General features: G+C 36.3%; 1 protein-coding gene across 1 annotated transcript in view; it reads left to right on the forward strand.

Moving 5' to 3' along the window:
- LOC145681575 (UNC93-like protein) overlaps positions 1 to 21,423 on the forward strand; it is a 64,639-nt gene extending 43,216 nt beyond the window's left edge. Inside the window, exons 3-5 of the mRNA XM_081753210.1 lie at positions 3,570 to 3,732; positions 6,116 to 6,383; positions 20,868 to 21,423. Coding sequence (XP_081609336.1) covers positions 3,570 to 3,732; positions 6,116 to 6,383; positions 20,868 to 21,088 — 652 coding nt within the window. The 3' untranslated portion in view covers positions 21,089 to 21,423. The remainder of the gene's footprint in view (positions 1 to 3,569; positions 3,733 to 6,115; positions 6,384 to 20,867) is intronic.
- Positions 21,424 to 22,202: the final 779 nt, after the last annotated feature.

The following is a 22,202-nucleotide window of genomic DNA, read 5'->3' on the forward strand; positions in this document are numbered from 1 at the left end:
CAAGACTGTGTACTACCTACACCTACAGCATAATATGGAATCCTACTCGCATGATCTTCGATCAAGATTTGAATCAACGGGAGGATGAAGATTTTCCCTCTCGTCAAGTAATTTCCCCAACTCGCCAAAGAATTTCTCCCTTGCCGGGAAAATATGTTCCCTCATTTCATATTTTACATATTATATACTATATATTATATCTTGCATCACTGAGAAATAAAAGGCTTGGATTGTATATCTGAAAAGTCGCCCCCTCCCCGCAGGCACGTAGCCACGATTTCGCAATACGGAAGGTCTGTGACGAAATACTGTGGTTATCACACCAGGGGTTCAATCAATCTGAACTATTTTACTGACAACATATCCATATTGATTTGTTAGGACAATAAAATGAGGATATGTTAGTAAGTATTTTAATTAAAGAATTATGAAGAAATCTTGCGTAAAAGAATAGAAAAAAGTATTGACAAAGACATAGTCTTCCAAGGTCATTCGAACTCGGTTCTTCTCGTCTTCTTTCTATTTCTCTTATCTTAGTTCAATGCCGTCAAGGATAGCAACGAGATCTCTTTCTGGAGTAAAGACATCCTATAAAATGGATTAGTGTTGCCGCGAAATTCAAAATGGTTCATATTATTGGTAATTCTGGGCATTGCTTAAGTTCTGACAGGCTATCTGAAAGAACCGGTTTATCGATCGTCATTTGTAGTCCATAGGGTTACTGGCGCAAGTCCCGGGGGGATGAGGACATGTCCCCTCCAATCTTAGAACTGGGGGGGGGGACTTTCCCCTCAATAATCCGATTTGAAATGCGTTTTTTGGAGAGAAATGTGATGATTTGTGTCCGATTGCCACAAAGGAAAGTAAGATGAAATTGATGTCCCCACCCCAGAATAAGCCTTAAATCTGCCCACCTCACAATTTTGAAGACAACTCTGCTCCCCTGATCCTCCGCAGCATTGTTTTTCAACTTCATAATTTGAACATCCTTAAAAAAATTATGAGAACTGTCTTACCCGTCCCTCCCAATGTTGAAGACAGATTTGCGCCGCTGCATACGGTTAACATGGAGCTAGATGGAATTCGGAATGTTCCGTTATAAAAATATCCAATTTCAACTTGATCCGCCCCCCCTCCCGTTTCCTCCACACAAAGCTCCTCGTAAGAAAGAGTAACCAAAACGCTTATTGTAGCTTTATATTTTTGAGGCTGATTCATCTGTTTCTTTCTGTTTCATCTTTCCTTAATATTTTTCATTTCTGGATCCGAAGGGGGGGGGTCTGGACCCACCCCTTGGCTACGTGCCTGCTTCCCGTAAAAAGCTTCATTCGAACCCTGAATCAAACAACTCCATCTGTAAAGCAGTGCTGAGTTGATTTTAATATCCTTTTCTGCAACGAGGCTGTATGAGACGTGGACTTACTGATTAACATGGACTCCGAACCACTCCCGCCGGGAATCGAACGCGGGTTTCCCACACCAAAGGCGCGTACGCTAACCGCTTAGCCATGAAGGAGCTCATATCTATAGCAGTGTAAGCAACAACAACAACAACAAAAAGAAAGACACATACATATTAGAAGTTTGCGCAATTGGGGATCAAAACATTCTCAATGAAGTATGAGAAATAGTAAACGGTAATCAAAGTGGGCTTCTGCTTATTCTTTACTTCGTTAATACTTAATTCCTTCTAGAAATAGTGAAACAATACTATGAAGACACAGTACTTAAACATAATCGAAAGAATAAGACAAGGAAACAGAGTAATTTCCGACTAATTAAACTAGTCATATATACTATACCTAACTGTTACATTGTATTTCTTACCATATTACGAAAGCGATATAACTTTTTTACCAGCCATAGAAGCTGGACGCAATCCAATACTGCAATTTAGACGCTGTAACGAAAGCTGCAAGTCAAACGCCTGACACTCAACTGTGTAATAGCTGTTTCAAGCGGCCTATAACTTATGACCTTGAAACTATGTGCTAGTAACCAAATTAATGCCAAGGTACGATACAAACACCCCAACTTGCCACAATGACGTCAACACAAGGAAAAAAAGAAAAACATCTAATTTTTGGTTCCAAAATTATGAAACAATAATAATAATAATGTAATTCTCAGGAACTCAAACATTAGTTAACTAGAGAACATAACAAGCAAAACAAAACAAAACAAAACAAAACAAAAAGAATCTTAAACGTGAGCTCTCCCTGACTGCTGTTTTTAAATTTCAGTGAGGCTGTAAAATATGTTTTGTTTTATTGTTAAAAAGCAAAAAGAAAAAGAAAAATAAAGAAAGAAAGGAAATAAATTTTGTTGCAAATATCCTAGTAAAAATAGGTTTCCTAGACACAAGTGGCTCCGCGTAGCGTAGTTGCTAACGCTCTCGCCTTCGGTACGAGCGGACCCAGGTTCGATTCCGGTAGGGGCACTCGGTCGAAAAAGTATCAAAAGCTTTTAAGTCCAGACATCCTGAATGAGGCTTTCTTGGGTTTTCCTCATTTCATACCAGGCAAATGCCGGGTAGTACCCAACATATAGGTCCCAGGCCGTTTGCTTCCTTCCCTTTCCCCGGATAGTGTGCTCACCGAGGGACGTCATAACTCACATGTGACGGGCTAACAAGGTCATTGATGCCGAAAGCCCAGAAATCTAAATCCTAAATCTTCACTACACAAGAAAATGTTCGCGCTGAAAACGGTTTCTTAGCAATTATGTTAAGCAGTCCTGTAGTAAATCTCCATCAAGTAATAAACCGTCACATATAAAAAGGAAAGAATAAACACATAACATTCATTTTGCGTACCTTGAAATGTAAAAAGTTACAAAACATTAATATTCAAAGATTTCTCAAAATTCAGATTAACCCATTTCTTTCTCCTCAACCATTAACGAGTTACAATAGTAAGAATTGTGGTCATAAATCACATTACTTGTTTAGTACTATATTAAAGCAAGTTATACTAAAGGAATATATAATTAATGGAATATTTAACTAAAGTGATAATTTACTATTGCACTTACCCAGGCTTTTCTTTCCTTCCGCTGTTCTTTTCCGTTTGTAAACAACCTCGTTTATAAACCAGCTCGCAAGCATACGACAGTTGTTTCATGACGTCATCTATGGTGCAAGAAAGAGGTGTCTATAGGCGGTCAGGACCTCACACACAGATGGACGTATATAACATATAGCTGAAGTATTTAACATACGTATACGTATATAAAATACGGAAGATTGTTAGATATCAGACATCCTGCAGCGACATGATATAACATCCAAGCGCGTTAAAGGCAGTAGCTGTGTAGCATATGGATAAAGTACGCTCCGTACAGATTTCCTTAGTAAACATAACGAATCCTTGTATTTGTACAATATACCGCTGTCCGGATAATGGATTTTTCTCAGTGTACCTTTTATTACCTTTTAAGTCACCATAGAATTAAATATTTTACAATATGTTGGTACAGTGAATTCACACTGGCCCTTATCTATGTTCTTAGTACGAAGAAACCCCAAAAGACATTATTCATAATCAGCTGAAGATCATTATTTTCTATAGGTACAATGAAGGAGGAAGAGAAGGAAGTGGAACAGGAATTACTGGATTGCGGCTTCTAGGAGCGACTGTTAAATTAGTCCGCACAAGGAGACAGCTCCTGCTCATTCCTATAACATTTTGGTTGGGATTGGAACAAGCATTTATTGGCGCAGATTTCACGCAGGTAATCGGAGTAACTACTTATTTAGGAATAATACAAATAATTCTATAGGTTAAAAAACAGGTTCATCACTGCAAAATCAAACGTTCGACACTGAACCTTTTGTGTGTGTGTGTGTGTGTGTGTGTGTGTGTGTGTGTGTGTGTGTGTGTGTGTGTGTGTGTGTGTGTGTGTAAAACCAACCAGAATTGTTCTTATCCACTTTTATACTATCCATCATCACAACTTTTATCCCTTCTTTTCTTTGGCCTTCCGAACTGTTCTACAACTACAAATTCAATATCGTATGAGGATTAAAAATTAGGTTTTCACGTCTCTAGAAACGTGTGGAGTTACACAAAGAAAATACATAATATTCAAGATTAGCGGAATAGTCGCTTTTGTTATGCTACTGTAGTGAACGAAAGTTCTAAGTTTAACAGCCCAGCTTAATTAAAAAAGGGAAATTTGGAAGAATGTCTCAAAATTTTTCTCTAAAATGAACTTTTTTTATGTTTTGCTTCCTCTGGAGTGGCTTAAGAGAAGAGTACATAATACTAGTGTACCTTGAAAAATACAAGGTATATTCACAAGTATTGCAGTATTGTAGTACACAACATACTCTATTTATTACAATTGATTAATATTGGAAGTATAGCTTGCCGTGTTGGACTGTCTGCAGCCAGCTTCCTCCCAGTTCTTTGCTTCCATATTTATATTACTTCTTGTCCTTAGAGGCAAAAAAGGCAGTCACTACTGTTTCCACCTTCTCCTTGTTGGTTGTGAACCATCGTGATTTCAGAAAGTGCTTTATGGACTTAATAGGTGTAATCTGAAGGTGCATGGCCAGGACTATATATCGGGTGTTGCATTTGTTCGATCCCAGCTTTTCGTTGGATTTTTCAAACCAAGTGCGACCCTTTCCGACAACCAGTTATGGAAGTTGGCCCTTGCTCAATCACAGTTTTTGCACATTCAGATTTCGGAACAACACTCATCATTCGTCCCACGTGACTATCTGTTTGAGGAAACGCACATCACGTGGATTTTGCTAGAGTTGTCAGCACACATCTCCTCTCCTCTGGGTATGAGCGGAGTCATCTCATGTGATACAATGGGGTAGCTCCTAATGGTTTTTCGTGAGTTCGTGAAAGTGACGCACTACAGTTCACTGGTTCACTGGAACATGCCGAGTTGGTTTGACAATCGTCGTGTGATGGTGGATCAATTTTTCACGTTGTGCAATAGAAGTGTGTATCTACGTTTATTGTTCAGTACGTGTTACGATCATCATCGTCATAGGTATTCTGCCTTTATTGGCAGGTCACTTGCCGCAGCTAAGAAGCTTCCATGCTCCACGGTCCTCCGCTAACCTTTTCGTCTTCGCGTATGATCTTTCTGTGTTAATATCATACATTAATTGTAGTCTCTTTCGCCCCTCTCCCTCTCTTTCCCACCACCATACCCTCTAGGACGTCCCTCATGATACAATCTCTTCTTAGGCAATGTCCCAACCAGTTTCTCTTCCTCTTTCTAATAATGTCTAAAAGTATTCTTTTCTCGTTTACGTGTTACGAGATCATTTATTTTTTCGCGTTTAATGAGATCATGTTCGATCACGAAAACGGCATGCTATTTTATGTAATATTTTCTGCATGATATGCAGCTTTTCATGGAAACAAAGGAATTTTTGGTGAAAACAGAACATGGAAGTAATTTTTCTTAACTCCAAGCCTGCTCTCCATCATCACTTGAAAAGTTATTACTTATAAAGTAACAACCAAAACTACGAATTATTGTTCATTTAAAGTTTGAAAGGGAATAACTGAGTAACTATTAGAGAAAATTACAGCAAATTTAGTCATGTAAAACATTACACTCAAAGCATTTTATTATAGCCCCAAGTATTGTTTAGTGTTTTAAATCTTTACGTTGTGAGGGTGTTTCACTATCCCCATCACTGTTTCAAAAATAGCCTCAAATTCAGGGGCTATTTTGAAACATATGTTTTCATTATTTCCAGAAAAACTAAGTGTGATAACGAAAGGCACCTGAGTTATTTTCAAAGGTGTTTGTGTAAAATATATAATGATATTTTTTCATGTTTTTAACACAAGTAGTTTTTGCTGTACACTCAAAAATATGATTTTTCGTTTCACAATTATGTCACTTGACCCTATGCTCTTGCTTACTTTTGGCCAACTTTAAAGCCTAATTCGAGAGCAAAAGGAGAAGAGAAAGGAAATAAGGCTTAGAACTGCATTACGGATGTATGCCTAAAGTTATACACCCACTTTCTCTGAAACAGTTTTCGATTTATTACTTACATAAGTAATGTTAAAAAATAACTTACATGGAATATTTAAAGCTGGCTATATGCATTATACATATGTTAATCTTATTTCAGTCGTTTGTATCGTGTGCATGGGGCATTTCCAGAGTTGGTTACGTGATGATCTGCTATGGAGTGGTGAACGCAGTTTCAGCAATAGCCCTCGGAGCTCTTGTAAAGGTGACTGGGCGTGTTCCTGTCATTTCCTTCGCTGCCGTGCTTCATATAGCTCTTCTCATTGTGATGCTCACCTGGAAGCCAAATCCAGATCAAAGCTATGTGTTTTTCATTATTTCAGGTTTATGGGGAATGGGAGATGGAGTGTGGTTAGCGCAAATCAATGGTAAGTAAGATGTTTTAGGTTCAGTTTAGTAAAGAGTTTTGTGACGAAGTTTTTAATTCCAACAGTAATAGTAATCTGCGGTCATTGCAGTATTCTAAAAATACAGTTCAACTCAAGGTTACGAAACATTCACTTCGCGAACTAATTGCTTTACTAGCAAGTTTCGTTATAATTTTTACCTTGTCTTACAAAATATATTTCGGGCCTCATTTAGTGCTACTGAGGGTCTTTAAAGAGTATAGGCCTAATGTTATTTTTATTCCACATTTATTATTATAGAAAAACAGTTGAAAATGTAACAAAAATAAATGACTGTGGCTATAACAGATTAATTATGTTTTCATTAATTTTCATGGGAAAAAAATTTCTAGTCACCAACATTTAAATTCACAAACAGCGTCATGGAACGAATTAAGTCTGTAAACCTGTGAGTTCATTGTTTTATTTTTGGTTATACATACTTGTACATTAACAGCCAGATAGTCACATACACAATCTAAATTTATAGTATGCTTTAATATTCCTTAAGCGTACCACGTCACAGTCCTAGTCCAAATTATACCAGTTTCCCGTGTCCAGTTTTCTTTTCAGCCCTAGACTACATTCACCCGCATACAAGGAATTTTCAAATCGATAAGGACATCAATAATAAAATAATATAAAGTCATCTCTTGCGGAAATAATGGGCAGAAATACCGATATTTTAATTTATGCTTTTTATAAAGTCCCACAGCAAAATCGGAACTTATTTTGCTTGCAACGAAATAAGCTATTAGAATTTCTTGAATGCCTACTTCCTTTATCTTAATATATATAACTCAGAGCTCGAAAGAGGGCTCAGTTTCATAGTCATTCCTTAATTACGGCCATGTGTCAAATTGTGTTTAGCAAGAAGCTTCAGTGCTCTATTATGCACGATAACTTTTGAACGGAAGCCAATTTTTAAATTCTGTCTTTTGAGGAAATCTTGCAGTTTAACGTTCAATGATTCTACCGTTTAGGCTAAAGAAAACGGACGATTAAGGCAAGTGAAAATGATGGAAAAATAAATGGAATAAAAATGTGAAAAAATGAGAATGTGGAGTACTCCGAGAGAACCCACGTATACTACACTGTCCACCACAAACTCACTTGGCCGGGGATCGAACCAAAGATCTCACGCACGAGAAGTAAGTGCTCAACAACTGAGCGATCGTGTGCCTTTTGCAATAGATAGGTAGAGTGATTATCTTTGCCTTGTTCGCTAATGAAATGAATCTGTTAACACTCTAATGGATAACGGTGACACGCCCACCTGTTTTACACGATAACCTTTGAACGAAAGCGAATTTTTGAATTACGTTTATTGCAATAGAAAGCTGCGACGATTATTTCGGCCATTTTTTTTAAATGGAGTCAATCTACTAACAGCTTCATAGGTAACGGTGATTTTAACGATAACTATTCATATCTCACTTTCACCTGTTGAAACAAAGGTAATAGAGGCTATACAAGTTCCCTTAGACAGCGGCGCCTTCAACATTGTGGGGGATGGGTAAGACCGTTCCCATATATATATATATATATATATATATATATATATATATATATATATTAGGGATGGCCAATTCCGGAATTTTTACTTTCCGGAATCCGGAAAGTAAAATCGGAAAATTCCGGATTTCGGAAAAATTCCGGAATTCGGAAAAATTCCGGATTTCGGAAAAATTCCGGAATTCGGAAAAAATCCGTATTTCGGAAAAATTCCGGAATTCGGAAAAATTCCGGAATTCGGAGAAAATCCGGAATTCGGAAAAATTCCGGAATTCAGAAAAAATCCGTAATTCGGAAAAATTCCGGAATTCGGAAAAATTCCGGATTTCGGAAAAATTCCGGAATTCGGAAAAAATCCGTATTTCGGAAAAAATCCGGAATTCGGAAAAATTCCGGAATTCAGAAAAAATCCGGAATTCGGAAAAATTCCGGAATTCGGAAAAAATCCGGATTTCGGAAAAATTCCGGAATTCGGAAAAAATCCGGATTTCGGAAAAAATCCGGATTTCGGAAAAATTCCGGAATTCGGAAAAATTATTTTTTCTTTTTGTAATCCTAAGAATTTTGTTCAAATGCAAACGAACAAATTTCCTTTTTGTAATCCTAAGAATGTATGATGCAAGTTAAGCTGAAACTTATATCTTAAAGTATACACTACTCAATCTTCCCATGGTTAATGAGATGTAGTCCAAAAGTACGATGTACTCCTAATATTTAATTTTTGTTTTACTGTGATATTGTCCAGAGGTAAGACATATATTACACTGAGATAAACAACTTGACATAATGAAGATGTTATCATACGTAGTTTTCCAGAAAATCGTGAGAAACGATTTTTTATGAAGTTAAAATATGCGTCGCTTGTTGCCAGTGTAATGCAATTGATAACTTTTATGCTGGAATAGTCTTCTTCTTCTTCTTCTTCTTCTTCTTCTTATTATTATTATTATTATTATTATTATTATTATTAATCGTTTATGTACTGTAAAAGAAAAATATGAACCGTTAAGTAGTATATTTTATCTTGTTTTTTGATATCTTCTAACAGTAATAACAAATTGCTTGTAAATACGCAATGATTATCAAGGACAATGGCATATTAATGTAAGGACTACTCTGCAGACTAGCAATAAACAATAAACAATAACATAAACAATAGTCCCAAAAAAAAAGTAACTAACTTGGGCACGTCAGAATATTCGCGAGAATAATGGGACGCATTGAGACTAGCAAAAAACGTGGTGTTATTATTACTCAAAGGGCCGTACGATGGAGGCTTTAACGTTAATGTTAATGGCACCAATGAGCACTTACTTGCTCTAATGGTTAACCTCACTTTTGAGATGATTCTTAGAAGTGGGCGTGTTGGCATGCAGTTGGAGTACTAACGATTTGCGTCACTATCGAACACTAACGTAGCACTAGCGACGTTTAAAGTCGAAATTGGAGTCTGACATAAGTGGCTTGTCAACTTCACGGACATTATATTTTCCTTGAATGCGAGAATTTTGCGCCCTACCACAAAAATAGGAAAAAATGCACTCGCAATATATTTGCACTGGAATGTTTGCGCCCTACCCCAAAAAGAGGGGAAAATGCGCCGGCTATATATTTGCACTGGGATGTTAGCGCCCTACAATTCAACTTATTATTGTATTGTGTAAAGTAACTTCCACTCGCACTTGAACTAGGCTTGCCTCTCATCGTCTCAGTGAGTTACTCCATCCGTTATAATATTCCGAACAAATGAAAAAAAAATACAATTTTAGTTCACTAAAGGGCAATCCATACAAATACAATTTTTCATTATACTACAAAATTTACAATAAACGTATAAATGACTGATATATAATTATTTATTAATATAATCAAAGAGTATAATTTAATCTACAAAAGGCTGTTTGGCTCTACCCAGATATCTCTGTTCACAATCCTTGAGAGTTGTTTGGCTTTTCAGGACACAAAATATAGAAAAGAAAATGTAAAGTGAATGTAAAATCAGTTCAGTAATATTATCAAGAAAACTATGTACAGTGTGTTTACTTGCTGGAATTACACTTCAAACACACAATTGCGTTCAGTCGTTCTTTCAGGAAAAATGTTCCGGGGGGCACATTTAGTATTCCGGAGGGGGGTCACTGCTGGTACTATTCTATTTATTATTATATTATAGACGTATTATTTTGGTCTCCTCCGAGGGGGCACTCTGAGAGCTCTGGGGAGGCCAGTGTTCCCCCAAAATCATCTCTGGAAGAAGCAGTGATTGCGTTGATCCGTTGTGTTCTTTTGGCTTATATTGAAGTTTATTCTCCCCTTATATAGCCACAATGAAAATAAATCACAAATGGCATGGTTGTGGGGGGAGGATTGTTTATGCTGTAATGTCAGCCCCTCCGAGGAAATGCGTAAGCTCCAATAGGTTCTTTTATTTCGCAGGTCTCAAACTTCCCGGTGGAGGTACATCGCAGGCGCAATTTTCCCTGTTCTTGAGGTAGGGCGCAAATTTCCCAGACGCAAAATTCTCGACACCGTTCGAATGACCTCGGAAGACTATATCTTTTTCAATACTTTTTTATAATTTTTTACTCGAGATTTCTTCATAGCTTCTTATTAAAATACTTACTAATATATCCTCATTTTATTGTCCTAACCAATCAATATGGGTATGTTGTCAGTAAAATATTTAGATTGATCGAGCCTCTGGTGTGTAACCACAGTATCATGCCCCCATTAGAAATCTTGGCTAAACGAATCAATATATGTTGCCAATAAAATAGTTTAGAATGACTGAGCCCCTCATTATTTTCAGCAGATGCACAAACTGGGTAACATGCTATCTACATGAATGTTATATATGTCGATTACTGGAAACCGCTTCTCGCTATCTATTACCATATTTACTATATAATGATTAACGTTAAAACCGGAAATGGTTGATTTGTACCGCTTCCGGTTTGAATATTACATTCATCAGGGAACTCGATTCTTAACTATTGACTCTGTACATCATGGCCAAAATTGATTGGTAATCCATCAGATAGTTCTTGAGACTGTTTGTTTCACTGACGGACAGAATGAATATATGGCTATAGAGTTTTGATAAACTAAATTCGTTAATGAGTGATGATGGAACAAATATAAGAAAGGGAACCAAGAGTACCACCGGGAAAATTTTCGAACACAAAATTAGCCATCGAAAACCCACATGTCCTGGGTTAGAATACCATAGATGAAAACTCTACCACTGAGTCATCAATCACCCGCTTATTAGTTTTGTTAACTATTATATTAATATAAATTAATGAATGCCTGCTTATGTTAATTATTGAACAATTACATTGTATACTTCGTAAAGTCAATTTGTATTTACTGTACATACAGTGAGCGCAGAAAGTGTTCGTACACCTATGCTATTGAAACGAGAATGCCTGCGAAAAAGAAACAGAAAATTTAAGAAGTGTAATAACACACACAATATGAATAATGAAAACTAAGCTTTATGAATATATCAATAAAGAACCACAAAGACAAGTTTAATGGTCAGAAAGTAAATAAATTCCGTAGAAAATATATAGAGTAGACGCAAAAAGTGATCGTACACCTGACGTACGAATACGAAACAAAGATACCACAACTGGGGTTCACTAGTATTCACCTGAGTATACACCTCTGTATAGCATGACGAGTAACAGAATGAGTTTAGTTGTGAATAGGAGTGAAAAAACTGCACGGTGGGCTGTCGAAATGGGAAGCAACCGAACAGAAACAAATGAGGAGACAAGAAAAGTAATTATTAAAGTGCATAAGAAGGGTAAGTCTTTGAGAAAGATAGCAAACCTCAGGGGCAGATCCAGAGGGGGGCGATCGGGGCCATCGCCCCCCCCCCCACATGAGGAAACTTTCTTATTTTATATATAAATAAACCCATCCATAACAAGTTTGGAGCTCTTAAAAGTAGCAGTATTACTGCCGACCGCCCCTTCCCCAGAAGTCCGTCCTGGATCCGCCCCTGTATAGAGTAGCCACAATCGAGTATTTTCCGCTGTATGTTTGGAGTCGTTGTCTTGCTGAACAATAAATTGTTTTCAAGAACCATCTTCTGCCCACTAGTATGGAGATATTCCTTTAATATGTTAATATACACTTTGTAGATCATCACTCCATCGATAAGGTGGAGACGACCCACTCCTGAGGCACTCATACAACCCCAGACGAGCACGGACCCTCCTCCGTGTCTTACTTTAGAGACGAGATTTTGAGGATTCATCTCTGTATTCACCTTGCGCCATACCATACGCCTCCCATTGGACTCGATAAAATTAAATTTATTTTCGTCCGAAAATATGACCCTATTCCAGAAAGAAGCCTGATCCCTTATCTTTATACTCTTTTTCAAACTTTAGTCTCTTTATACGATTTGTCTTGTTCACCCAGAACATTTTCCTGGCTATCCGACCATGATACCCTGCAAATATTCCGCACTGTACTGGCTGATACTTTAACACCGCGTGTTTCCAGATCCGTTGCCAATTGCACAGCACTACTTTTTGGAACCTTTTTTCTTTCCCTAATAATGTAACGTTTAACTTGTTCACTCAACACTCTTGGTCTTCGAGTTCTTTTTTTATTATTTTTTTTATGGTTTCGCACAGTGATAGAAACATTATACATCGCAATTATTGTTTGTACTGTTGAACAAGGCCTGTCTGCAAGGTTTGCCAGGGGCGGATCCAGGACGGACTTCTGGGGGGGGGCGGTCGGCGGTAATACTGCTACTTTTAAGAGCTCCAAACTTGTTATGGATGGGTTTATTTATGTATAAAATAAGAGTTTCCTCTTGTGGGGGGGGGGGCGATTGCCCCCTCTGGACCCGCCCCTGACTCTATAATACCTTGAAACAGCTTCGCACACCTCCCCAATCCCCAGACATGAACCCCATAGAACATCTATGATCTGTTCTGGAGACAAGAATCAGAAGGCACAGCTTGTCTACTAAAGAAGGCCTAAGAAAAGCTATTCAAGAAGAATGGGACATAATCAGTCCCGAAGCTACAGAACTACGAACTACTACAGGTGAAATCAATGCCACGAAGATTACAGACAATCATTAACGCACAGGGTAATCCCACAAAATATTAAATAACGTAATATACTTTATAAGCATTAATTCAAGCATAAGTGTACGGTGACTTTTTGCGTTTACAAAAAAGGAATTCTCTCTTTTCTTCTGAACAAAACAGTGATTGTGTTTGTTTGGCCTTTCTCTTGTATATAGAAATAAAATGTATGAATGTGTAGTCTTAATTCTGGTTATATATATATTTTTCCACCTCCCGTTCTCATGCTAGCTGTTTTCAATATAAACTATGCACGGTGTACGAACACTTTCTGCGCTCACTGTAGGTATGTTGACAATAAGCGAATGTTATTAGAATATTTGTTGAGATTTATTTTCCTTCACTGCCTTTCGCCTGATTAAAAAGTAGTTTGCAGTGCTTTGGAGCAGCTGCAGGTGGGAACGCGATAATGTTTGAGACATACCGGCGACTTTTTTCTGTGTGAAAATAAGATCTTTCTCATAAAGTAGTAAATAACTGCAGTAGCAATTGTCTACGTAAATGATAAAGACATATCCAACTACAAGAAATTAATACAGTATATATAGCCTATTCATTATTGTGTTTCTCTTTTAACAACTACTAGCTAAGGATGGCCAATTCCAGAATTTTTACTTTCCGGAATCCGGAAAGTAAAATCGGAAAAATTCCGGATCTCGGAAAAATTCCGGATTTTTTCTGAATTCCGGAATTTTTCCGAAATCCGGAATTTTTCCGAATTCCGGAATTTTTCTAAATTCCGGATTTTTTCCGAATGTCGGAATTTTTCCGAAATCCGGAATTTTTCCGAATGTCGGAATTTTTCCGAAATCCGGAATTTTTCCGAATTCCGGAATTTTTCCGAAATCCGGAATTTTTCTGAATTCCGGAATTTTTCCGAATTCCGGAATTTTTCTAAATTCCGGATTTTTTCCGAATGTCGGAATTTTTCCGAAATCCGGAATTTTTCCGAATTCCGGAATTTTTCCGAAATCCGGAATTTTTCCGAATTCCGGAATTTTTCCGAATTCCGGAATTTTTCCGAATTCCGGAAAGTAAATTTTCCGATTCCGGAAAACAAAATTTCCGGAATCCGGATTCCGGAAAATTTTGGCCATCCCTAATATATATATATATATATATATATATATATATATATATATATATATAATTTAAGTATTGGGCGTGACTCTTTCTTTATTTCACGGCGGATTTCTCACGTAACTCGTCTACGTGGCAGCATTGTAAATCTGTGAAATGTGGCAACAATGAGATTCCGCGAGCTGTGTATGGGTCTCGTGTCTCAGTGTAGCCTGGCTTACTGTTTGTGTTGTTTCGTGCGACTTACTTCTTATGGTGCTGTTTGATCCCGACGATATTCAGTGCAAGAGCGCGTGTTTCTTGTGAAATAGTATTGGATGAGAGATTTCTTTGACATGTCAGAATACGTGAACTCACAAAACATACGCTTATGGAGTAGTGACAACCAGCATGCAGTCCTTGAAGAACCTCTTCATTCACAGGAAGTAGGTGTATTCCGTGCATTATCACAGTAGCGCATCATCGGGCCAATCTTTTTCATGCTACTGTTACCAGTGAAGTGTACCAGGTGTTGTTTCATGAATTTGTGCAACATGTGATACGTTTAAGGCGAGTATAGCTGCGATGGAATATTTTCTCCTGCCAGAGTGATTTTCAACGAATTTTGGCTCCCAGGTCACCTGACTTGACAGCTGACTTTTTTCTGTCGGATCACCTTAAAAGTAATATGTACAAGAACAAACCACGCACATCGACCAGTTACGTAAGAACATTCACCATAATTTGATTTCATACCGTCTTCTTTTAAAATTTTTATAACACTTTTCCCTTTTACGAGTGGGACACCCAGTATATTAGGTGATGTAGAGAAAGTGGAAGTTGGACAGAAGTCATCACATTTCTTCCCCAAAACACACTTCAAATCGGATTATTTTGAGAGACCGTTCTCCCAGTTACAAGATTGGGGGAGACATGTCCCCCTCATCCCCCTGGGATATGCGCCAGTGCCCTTAGATGGCAGCAAACAACCTTCAACTTTTGACATTTACTGGATAAAGTTAAAACGTCTAATGTGTGATCCTTATTACTATCGACCAGAGTTTATCAACCTCTCTATCTTACTTTCACTTAACACACAATAACTGGTAGTTTTCTCTCTTCACTCAAGTGCTTCTGGATGTTATCTGAATGAATATTGTTGCGAAACCAACACTTTGGCATTCGTGTTTATCTCAATAATTTCCTTATGTGTGGGAAGTGACTCCTTTCACAATCGAAGTCAAGATAAGTTATTGATAACGGGAATTTGTGTTAATAATTACGCTATTAATTTATCGTGATTGAATATATCGTATGAAGACATACTATTTTTATTCCTTATCTTGTATTATATTGTTCTCAGATTATTTTAGAATTGTTAGTAAACATTACTGCGATTTTATGTTTAATAGCTTTGGTAATATCATACAATCATACGTCTTTTATTGACCTATTATCGGCAGAATTAATGATAATTAGAATAATTTTAATTTTTGTCGTTGGTTTTAATTGAAGTACCGTATTTATCCGACTTTTTTTTTTCAAAATATATCCTTCGGCTTTTGGTAAAGTAGACGAAACTTTTTGTGGATGAAATTGGAAAATGTCACCAGAAGCCGCCACAAGTAACTTCTCGTCGTGAGGCAGACACGGTGTTGAGAAATCGGTATATTTTGCAATATGATAGAAGTAGGTTTGAAGATACTTGAGAGAAATTGTTTGTCATGAGTTTAGAATAGAAGTTGGATCTAGACAGTGTTCGTAGTTACAGGGAAATTTCCCTAATGTAGGGAAATTTCACAGTTAAATTTATAAAAATGGGAAAAAGGGAATTTTTCGATAGAACGTGAAAATCCTAGAAAATTCTCCCGCTGACTGAGTGACCAATATACATGTTCAAATTTTCTTTGTTTTTTCAGAGATAAACCAATAAAATAGCAGCAGTTTGTATGTGTGTGTGCTTATGTTCAAAGTACCATAAATTGCACCCATAGATGGCTGGGTGAATTTAAAAAATTGAAGGAAAAAGTGAAAAAGTAGAAGCAGAAAGCTAGTCAATAAAACAAATGTGGTTAGCACTTCCTTTAATACAACTAAATTAATGTTATCATGTAATTTCTGTCATTTGTAGTGAATTCTCAACAAACTAGGGAAAATTTGATAAGAAAAGGGGAAAAAATTGTGTCAGTTGAGGGAAAGTTTCTTCAGGAAACCTGCAAACACTGATCTTAGATCTCGAATGCACATGATAGCACAGCAGACAATACTCTGTACGAAGACAATAGCAAAGAAGCAAGTGTTGATGAATCTGAATACCTGATGCTGATGACGGACCAAACTATTAAATAATAGAAAATGAAATGAAATCTTTAAGTTTTACGTCCCACGGTTATGCCGGTTAGGCTAAAGGAGACGGTGATGATGAGAGATGAGTGAAATGGTGGAATGAAGAAAGTGGGAGGAAACGGGAGTACCCCGAGAAAACCCACGAGCACGATGTTTGTCCACCACAAAGTTCACTTGGCGGGGGCTGGGATCGAACCCGGGACCCCAAGCACCAGAGGTGAACGCTTTACCACTGAGCCACCGCGCCCCCCTATTAAATAATAGAAAAAACGATTTGTTATGCATTGTATGCATTTAATATACCGGCTCGTACAAAGATGCGTGTAACTTACATTTCTTAACCTATCTGTAAATTGGAAAAGAAAATTCAACATTCCCATCCAATTCAATGCAATATAAGATACCAAACAAGACATTCTTGCATGTGAAGTTATATTTCCTAATTTAATCTACCTACATAATATTCTGTGATCTGATTCTAACCCATTCCACCTAAATAATTCAATTTCGATGGAGGTGGCGCTAACCATTATCTTCCCCCGAGAAGTTCATCGGGTGGTCTAAACTCATGCCCATGTTCAGCACTAACGATTCTTTATATTAAATGTAAAATTAAAAAATAAATAAATAAAAAATAAACATGAGTGGAAAAATACCTCTTTCCAGAGTTATAAACGACAGAAAATGCAAAATATCATGTTTTCAAATGCCTTGGGTTGTAAACTATGGACCTTATCGTAAGTGGTTCAAGCAATTATACGGAACAGATATGCACTTTAAATATATATGTTTTACAATCTTCTGGTACCGGCGAAACGAATTGCATAATAGAAGTTAGGGCACGGAAATACACTTTTCACTACTAATTGAGCATTCGTTTCGTCAGTAGCGGATGATTCCGAAACATATCGATGTTTAAATAGAGCGCATCACAGTTCCTGTGTAATTCCTTGCACCGCTTCCGTACCGATAATGGTATGCTGTGTCCTATAAAAAAAAATAATATGAACCATCTTACGTGTACGTTCATATCTAAATTACTCAGTCCGACATGTAGCTTTCTTTTTCTGCATAAATGCATTAGTCCAATTTTCAAATATATACCTAAATATATATATTTAAATATTAATATTTAACGATTGGATTAGTTTTATAACATATGGATTCCATCAACAACGTAACTAAGTTTCCCTCTGCTGATCGAGGTATGTGTTTTATTCTCTATGAAGGCTAAAATATTTTGCATCGCACCCATGTTCTATTTAAAATCCGGAGTAAACAAGGGCGTCTGTATGATTGATTCACGGAACGCAACTGGCAGAAGTCCTATTTGCAGAACATTCATCTTAAACATTAATCTGGCAAAAGTCACTTCACTGCCTTTTACTCAAATGCACATAAACAAGAACTAGCAAACTCTCACGTTCTGCGCAAGCGCAGGACACTATTGTTGTCTGAATGATTGAAATGATACAAAATTAAAAATATTAATGGCTAGCAAAGTAGTTTCAATAACACTTTAATAATATCTTTTAATTAAGAATTTCTCGATAATTACTCAAATTTACGACGTCCTCGAATCTAAGACGCACTCCGATTTCGCTGGGTTAAATTAAGAAAAAATAGTGATATGTTCCGTTTTTACTATTACTAATGCGCTCTTTGATATTGGTCATTTTAGGTGATTTTTATATATTCCTCTCCCTTCCTCATGTATAACCCAATCGTTATATATCCTTTGAACAACTCTCGTATGTGCGGGAGCACTTTTTAGAATCAGTGCGCACCGAGACAAAAATCTTGCAATTACAATGCTGCAAAGTTTCTCGCTCACAAGTTTTCTATGTGTGTCTGTGCTTGCTCGCCCACTTTTCTCTTCGTATGGCCTAATATGGAAGAAGAATTCGGCTCAGCTTAGTTTTATCTCCCTCCTGCGCAAGCTGAATTGCGAGACTAAAAGGTAGCACCGGACTATATGTTATAATGTGCATATTTCGTAACAAATATTGATTATCTATATTGTCATGTGTTTAAATGTGATCAATACACTCTAAATGATGCAATTTCTAATCAATCATTCCTATCAGTGAAACAATTCTCTAAAAACTTAATGTTTTGTGGAAACTACCTTTCGTTGTAATAGTGTATTCATCCGTCTTAATTGTAAAAGAGAAGTGTGACGCTTCAAAAAGCGCGAACAGTGGGAAATGGGAGCTGATGAGAGAACGATGACCGTAATAAGTGTCTTCGACAAACTCCATTCTAACTCATTTTGCACAATGCAAACATAATAAAAGTAGTGTTTTTGATATTGTTAAAAGTAGTGTTCTATTTAATTAGACATTTCCAATTTAAAATTTATATAAAAGAAGATGATTAAACCGAGTTTGATAGTTGAGTTGATCAATTGTAACACCTGCCTGTAGCAGAATCGCCATCTACAAGGAGACACTACCAGAAGAAGAAAGACATCTAAAGTTCTCATGATGAAAGAATAAATGGATTGTGTTTACATTTTAATCGTCAATTCTTCATACCGAAATTATGTGCGTAACGCGGACAGTGCAACCGGTAATCATAATCGTGCGCGGAGTTCGACCGTAACCGTTGGGCCAAGAATTAAATAATAATACCCACATAGTGCAAATTTGTAGTGTAAAATTATATTTGTGCGTACAAGTTAAAAGTGTTATAATAAATCAGTAGTCTTTACATTAGTTAATTTTCCTTTGGTGTCATTATAGTTAAGATTTACGATAAAAATCAATTGAGTTAGATTCATTAAATTGTGTAAATAGTGTTGTTGGTGTATTTGATATGAGATTTATCGTGTGTTTATTATTAATATAAGTTTGTGATGTTTTATTAATCAGAAATATCCCAGGTAAGATTTGAATACAATTATGTAAACTTTACATTGATTTGTGTGTAGAGCAGTTGATGTAGCATAGTACAACTTTGAGCTAGCGTTGTTCCAGACTAACGTCATCTATGTTGAAAATTTGATCGAGATCGGCCAGGTGGTTCAAGAGTCATTACGTTTTATTTATTTTTATATATCTCTCCCCTCCATTCCTCCTACTCTAAGTTCTACCGTCAAAGGGATATAATAAAAAAAATCCCAAGTCCGAATCTCATCTATGTTGATAATTTGATTAAGATCGGTTCGGTGGTTTAAATATGATTAAGTCACAAAGACAGTCACTTTTATTTCTTTTTTACATATATGTCCTCCCTTCTCCTCCCGTATATTGTGTCGTCAAAGTATAATTAAGACATCCCAGGTCCGATCCTTATCTATATTGAAAGTTTGGTTCAAGAGTTATTAAGTTTTATTCATTTTCATATATTTACCCTCCTCTCCTCCCCTCCGCTAACTTCTAGCATCAAAATGAAACAATAAAAAACTTTCCAGGCCCGATCCTCATCTATGTTGAAAATTTGATCGAGATCGGGCGGGTGGTTCAAGAGTTATTAACTCACGAACATGGTCACATTTTTTTTATATTTATTGATTTACGACGAAAAGATATACAAATATCTCCTCCTCCTCTTTATCCCCTACGTTGTTTCGTTAAATTGAAATGGTAAAATCCATCCAAGGCACAAACGTCATTTATGTTGAAAATTTGATCGAGATTGGTCGTTTGGTTCAAGAGTTATTAAGTTTTATTTTTTATAATTTTCCCTCCCCCTCTCCTAAGTTATACCGTCAAAATAAATAGCTATAAACACTCCCAGCCCAGAACTACATGTACGTCAAAAATTTGATCGAGATCGGTTGGGTGGTTCAAGAGATTAAGAGTCACAAACATAGTCACTTTCGATTTGGATCTGAAGTTTTTTGTTCACAGATACCGCTATTAATATATCTAGATTACCAAACATGGATTTATCACAAAGTTACTACTGAAATAATTACAATAAAGGGGGAAATACACAATGGGACAAACGTATAATTGAAGCAAGCGACGTAACTGCCTTTCCATTTCCCACATTGTTAGAAATGATTTTCAGTTTTCTTTGAACAAAAGCCGAAGATTTGTCTCTTTCTGTTGAAACTTATTAATCTCTGCCTTGCACAGTTCCATTGGCTCCTATCTTTCCTGTTTGGAAATTTAGCATGCACAAACTACATAAGAAGTATTGTTGTACTTTAGCTCATGTAAATCAAATGGCCAAGGGATTGGTTTTCAGTAAGTAGGTTCTGATAGGAGCACAACGTTATTACGGTTCCAAAGGAAGTTGTATGCCCATATGAAAATGGAATGTTTATTTTCCTTGTATTGTTCTCATGTCCTTATATGTAAAACAGTTAGTACTTCCAAGGGGGCTATTATCCCTTCTTATGAGCGCCCTTGATAGTGAATGGGAAAATTAATTTCAAACAATTAAACACGACATTTATTTCTTATGTTACTTTTTCCAGCTTTTTGTGGTATTTTATTTCCTGGAGATGAGGAAGCAGCCTACAGCAACTTTCGCCTGTGGGAATCTTTGGGATTCATTGTGGCCTACGCCTACAGTTCCCATCTATGTACAGATGTGAAAATTTACATTTTGATTGTTGTGCTCGTCTTAAGTATGGTTGGCTACTTTTTTGCTGAGTATTTCCATAAACAGAACCAAAGAAACATGGTAAAGAATTAAGACTAAATATTGTATAAATGCCCAAATTTATATGCAGTATTTATTTTAATTAAAATGTACGGAACAGTCGTAGAATAAACTATTCTTTTATGTATTGACTATAATGTCTTGTATCATAAAGAACATCACATTCTCTGAAGGCGTATGACATTATTAAAAATAATAAAACTACAACAACAAGACAGAGATGTGACTCTTAATTTCTAAACTGTGCATTAATATTGAATCTTTTCTAAGTGTACTTTTTTGTTTTATTTTATACAGATGACTAAAAATACATGACAATATTGCAAAACTATTTTTTGTTAAAATGCTGTATTTTGGATATGTTCTTAGAACTTAAGATGAGTTGATAATCAGAGTCAGAATAATAGTTAGAATTGTACAAATAATTTCATAGTTAGTAATCTTATGGTAAATGTTAATTAGTAACATTTTTGTACATAGCTGCATTGCTTATCTATATTTATGCATCTGATTTTTATTTTCTTGGATCTAATAAATATTTCCATAATATTTTTCTTTCATTTTGAATAACATATCTCCTTTGTTTTTTCTTCTATAGAAAAATTCGTATTTATACAATAAAACTAAAGTCCACGACGTTACAGCAAGTCGATGATCAGGTAAATGTATTTTATGTGGGTGATGCATTATCAGCGCATTTTCAACATTGCCATTGATTCTGGTTTTCTAGACCAAAGTTCGATTTTTCTTAGTACAAGTATCTTCTCAATAACCAGAAGATGCTGTATAAAATCTGAGAATTATCTCTACTTAACAGGAATCGTAGGCAGTAACACGTACACGAGAGGCACGCAAGCTAACCAATTTTTAAATTTCACACTAAAAGTATTTACAGCATTTTATAAATTATAGGTATCATTAAAACCGAATATTGAATTTAACTAAGAATTAGTTTTAACGGTAGCAAACAGAATTTACTGTCAGAATGAGTATAGAATATCTTAGCTCGAATATATTGTATGTGAAATGCACGAGCTAATCCTCTCCTGAACAACTGTAGTACAAAATTATGTATAACATACAGTAAAATCTAACAGCCAACAACATTTAATTTCGTATATGGCAACAATCTGGGAACAATATTATT

Source organism: Thermobia domestica, chromosome 3, assembly GCF_964235325.1.
Source record: "Thermobia domestica chromosome 3, izTheDome1.hap1.1, whole genome shotgun sequence".
Classification (NCBI taxonomy): Eukaryota; Metazoa; Arthropoda; class Insecta; order Zygentoma; family Lepismatidae; genus Thermobia; species Thermobia domestica.